Source organism: Myodes glareolus, chromosome 1 (genome assembly GCF_982192425.1).
Source record: "Myodes glareolus chromosome 1, mMyoGla1.1, whole genome shotgun sequence".
Lineage (NCBI taxonomy): Eukaryota > Metazoa > Chordata > Mammalia > Rodentia > Cricetidae > Myodes > Myodes glareolus.
Genome location: NC_142026.1, coordinates 70,264,530 through 70,269,016, shown reverse-complemented (window position 1 = coordinate 70,269,016; position 4,487 = coordinate 70,264,530). Strand labels below are relative to the sequence as shown.

General features: G+C 38.1%; 1 protein-coding gene across 1 annotated transcript; it reads right to left on the bottom strand.

Moving 5' to 3' along the window:
* Positions 1–385: 385 nt before the first annotated feature.
* On the bottom strand, positions 386–1,318 carry LOC125395502 (vomeronasal type-1 receptor 4-like). Its single transcript, XM_048426929.3, has one exon. The coding sequence runs from the start codon at positions 1,298–1,300 to the stop codon at positions 386–388; it is 915 nt and encodes a 304-aa protein (XP_048282886.3). The 5' UTR covers positions 1,301–1,318.
* Between the last annotated feature and the right edge of the window lie 3,169 nt (positions 1,319–4,487).

The following is a 4,487-nucleotide window of genomic DNA, read 5'->3' as shown; positions in this document are numbered from 1 at the left end:
CCTCAACATGAAATGGATAAAAAATGTGGTACATTTTCAAAATGGATCATAACTAACCCATTAAAAAAATCAAATAATGAAATGTACAGGTAAATTAATAGAGCTAGAAAAAGTTGAATTAAGCCACAAAAATGGAAGTTTTATTGGCAATGTGTGTACTAGTTTCTTTGTACATCATCAGGGTCAGAAGGAGATGCTGTAAATTGAAGACTCACAATATAATCCAGCCCATGTAAGCTGATAAGTCAACCAGCTGAAAGAACTGCAATACTCATTGTGGTTAATCTTTGAAAGACATGTTGTTACCTCCGCAAGTTTCTTTATTGAACTTTTGAGAGTGATTGGTAAACAACTGGCTATCACACAAAAACTATTGTTGGCATACTTAAAACAAAATGAGAGATTTAATTTTTATCCAGGCCAAATTAAGCTTGGGCACAATGGAGTAATGACTGATAACAAAACATGGTCCAAAACATGGAAAACACAGAGAAATGACACAAGTGATGTTCATCAGCCACCAGCTGTGATTATCCAGAAGAGCAATGCAGCCTCTTAAGATAGAAGAGAGAGAATAAAAAGCCAGAAAGGTAGACACCAGGACCAGGATGTTCTGGATGACTCTGGACTCAGGGGAGTTTCTACTTGAACCATGAGAGCTGCGGATGTGTTGAACCCTCTGCTTGTGTCTGTACAAAATGGCAATCATGGAACTACTGGACCAGGCTATCACCACAGAAAAGAAGACTTCAGAACACACCACCAATACTACATAGAGTGAGTTACTGATTTCACTGCGCCCTACAATGGAGCAGTACCCAAAATCCCATTTTCTTGTTACATTTTTGCTATTATTTTTGATATATCTATCCACAAAGAAAATGAAACTTATTGACATGTGCAAGGCCCAGAGGAGGGCAATGGAGCAGCCAATGTATTTTGAAAATTTGACCTTGTGATTCTTCCAATAGGATTTCCTGGGACCAATGGAAAGGACCTGGAAGACGCTCAACAGGCAGATGGTTCCAATGGACACACTCCTGCTAAGTCTATGAATGTATTTTAGGAGTCTGCATTCAAAATCATTCAAAAACTGCTTTAACCCAAAAGCTGCCATTGTGTTAGGCACTCCTTCAGAGAGCATAATCAAAGCATTGGTTGCCATTAGGTTCATGAGAATCAAATCTGTGGGCTTTAATGTGCATTCTTTGTAGTATAGGGTTAGAGAGTAGAACATAATAGAGACATTTCCCAGAATTCCAGTTGTAGTTTGTGATAAGAAAATGATTCTGATGGCCATATTCTAGAAGTCCAGTTTGTGATTAGCACAATATACTTTAGACTATAACCATGCAATTTCTCTGATCAAAATGAACAAAAGTAAATGATTGTATCTTGAAGTGGAGGAGCACACTTTTAATCTCTGGAGCTACTGAGAGGTTGAAGCATAGAATCCTGTAAGCCCAGGAGTTCAAGGCTAGCCTAGATCACATGAAAAGATCTCATCCCCAAAAGTCTGACAAAAGTAGTTACTTTCTATTTATGTTACTGTGAGATTGCTGAATACCTCAGAATGCACATATTGCAGCTCTCAGGGGGATGTGATGTTGGCCTGTGGGAAAGAATGAAAAGTGACAACCTAACAACACAAACACAATTCCAGAAACCAGTGATATTTTCTATAAATGGTGGAAATGAAGAAAGCTTCACTAAAGAGCAAGAACCTTAAATATATGAATTCTTAATGTGTGTCTTCTCTAAAATTTACATATAAGTAACGAGAAATTTATAACACCATTTCAACTATGTCTATGGTCTTGTGACAGAGCAAAGATTCGTCCATCTTTTTCAGCTGGAGCCATCTTTGGTTTTACTTGAAGCTGAACATTCTCCTTTTTAAATGCTTTTCTTCAAAAGTCCTGTGAGAAAGTACTAAATCCCACTGTAGAAGCTAGGGGTCCAAATGTCCGAGCCAACTACATGGTTTTGGCTTCTATTAAACTGCTTCTTTGCTTTACTTTCCCCTGCCAAATGATAATCAGGGTTAGAGTTTTTCCAGGGTTAGAGCTTTGCCTTTAAAAGCTCCATGCAAAATGCATTCCAGGCTGCTGGATGAGAAGTGATTCTCTTCAGGAAGTCGCTTCATATAGACTCAAAATTCAGACTTTGATGGTGCTGAAGGTGTTTTGGTCACTACCCCACTAATTTCTTGGGTAAGAAAAATTGATTAAGAATGTAAAACATATTCAAATGTTGGTTCAAATGATAACCTACATCATATTAAGCTAAGACATTGATCTCATGAAAAGTGACAGCACATATACCCTCATGCATATGTACACCCTTGGGTGAGGGTCATTAGAGAGGGGGGCCCAGAGAGACTACACTTTAAAATAAAAATAGGCAAAATATGCCAGTAGAAATGTAAAGGGAAAGAACAATATCTATGAAGGAATAGCCACTGTGGAAACACTCAGTGTTTCTGTTGAAACTGTGTCTTAGATAATTATGCACCAGTTGTTATAGTAAAAATGGTGGGAAAAATGGCACGTGCTAGACATCCTATCAGTGAGGTACTGTGGGAGAAAACTCTCAGGATAGTATACCCATTCCTGTGAGAATAGGTGTGTGAAAACCATTCTTAACTTGGGTGAGAGCCCCTTTTAGAAGGAGACAGAAGTAGCTGTGATTCAGCACCAGCCTGAACCATGCAGCCCCAGGGAAGGCAATGTTGCTACTCACACTGGTCTGCTGACAATCAAGAACTAAGGGACAGTCACCTGTCAAATCAAGAATGGGGGCAGGAATGGCAGTGAAGCCTAGGATCTGAAAATGTTGAAACAGAACAGGGAGATGAGTTGAGACCTTAGGAACTACTAGATAATTACAATCTCCCCTTCTCCATGAATTGTAGAACACTGTAGGACACCCTAGGGAATGGCTTCAGCAGAAAATAGAAACTGCCTTATTAAGTGATTGACTCACTGTTCGTGAAGATAGATTGCACTGTTCCAAACGCAATCTCATAGTTTCTAATACTGTAGAAATGTGTGTTTATATTGGAGTGTGTTCAGAGTCCAGGAATCTTGAAGGGGCCTGTAAGAGGCTCAGAGGTTTGGATGGAGAGGGTGATACAATGCATGTATTTAGATGGTGAATTAAGGAATAATGGGATAGTATTAGCATGGATGAGGGAGCAGAAATGTAAGAGGTGGAGAGGTCGGGTAAGTTAAAGCACTGAGTATGAAATTGCATTGAGAAAATGTGCTAATTTGTAAACTGATAAAATACAGAAACAAACAAACAAATATGGAGGAAAAGCTTGAAATTACCAAATTTTGGCATGCTTGTGAATGAATAAGGGATCTCATGGCTTTGCAATACCTGGAAATATTATTACAAATTTGGGAAACGGGTCACATCTGCTTAGGTGGAAAAAACATACACCTATACACCAGTTATCACAGTCTTTTAAAACAATTTTCCTACATTCTATTCAGCATTTATTTTGAGGAGAAGCACATGCTACTATATACATTTGATTTTTATTAAACAAAGCATTTTTATATGGTGTAGTTCCATTAATTTAATTTTTGAAATTAAAATATAATTGCAGCGATGTCTCTTTTTTCCCCTTCAACCCCTTCCACATCTCTTATATTCATGGCTTCTGGATATATGGATATATATCCTACAGCTACAGAGATACCCTGTCTCATAAAGCTAAAAATAAAATGAAATAAAGAGTTGGATTAAGCTGTTCTTACATGTATGTACAAGGAGCTGGTGTCTCTACATGAAACCATTAGAATCACAGACCTTGACCATGACCCCCTCAAAAAAAATCCCCCAATATTTGTGAAAGCTGATGACTGAGGTTTGAGTTCACTGAAATAATTTCAGAACACTCTTAGAAAAGTGTTCTTTATTTATGCTTTTGATGCTTCTTCTAATGATCACATACATAGGAACTATGCTAACACTTAGGATATAACCTGTCCGGAAGAGGACAAGTAAAAACTCAATATCTTCAGGAAATTTTGTTGCTTGTTTATTTCTTTTCTTTTCTTTCTTTCTTTTTTTTGAGGCAGGTTCTCTCATTGTAGTTCTGGCACTTGCTATGTAGCCCAAGGGCAGCCATGAATACATATATCTGCCTTCCTCTGCCTCCTTAGTACCGGAACTAAAGGCAAGTACAACCACACTCAGCTCATTGGAAGGTTTTAAAAATTCTAACTATCCAAATTTGTTGTGCTTACTGAGAGGCTGGTCTCATTCCCAGGAAGATAGTGCCAGTGGATCTCTCCCACGGTACCTGTGGGAATGAAAAAAATCCTCTCAATTAAGAACAAGATGCTTCATCCTAAGAACTGTTATGGATTTTAAGACCCCTTCAGTGACACTGACTAATATGTGTCTGTTCCACATGCTTGGTAATTGAGTATTTGATTATCCAACTTCATTCAGTTTAGTAAGGTGAGTAGCAA

Coding starts and splice junctions, on each gene's coding strand:
- LOC125395502 (XM_048426929.3), bottom strand. CDS start 1,300: ATGGCCATCAGAATCATTTTCTTATCACAAACTACAACTGGAATTCTG.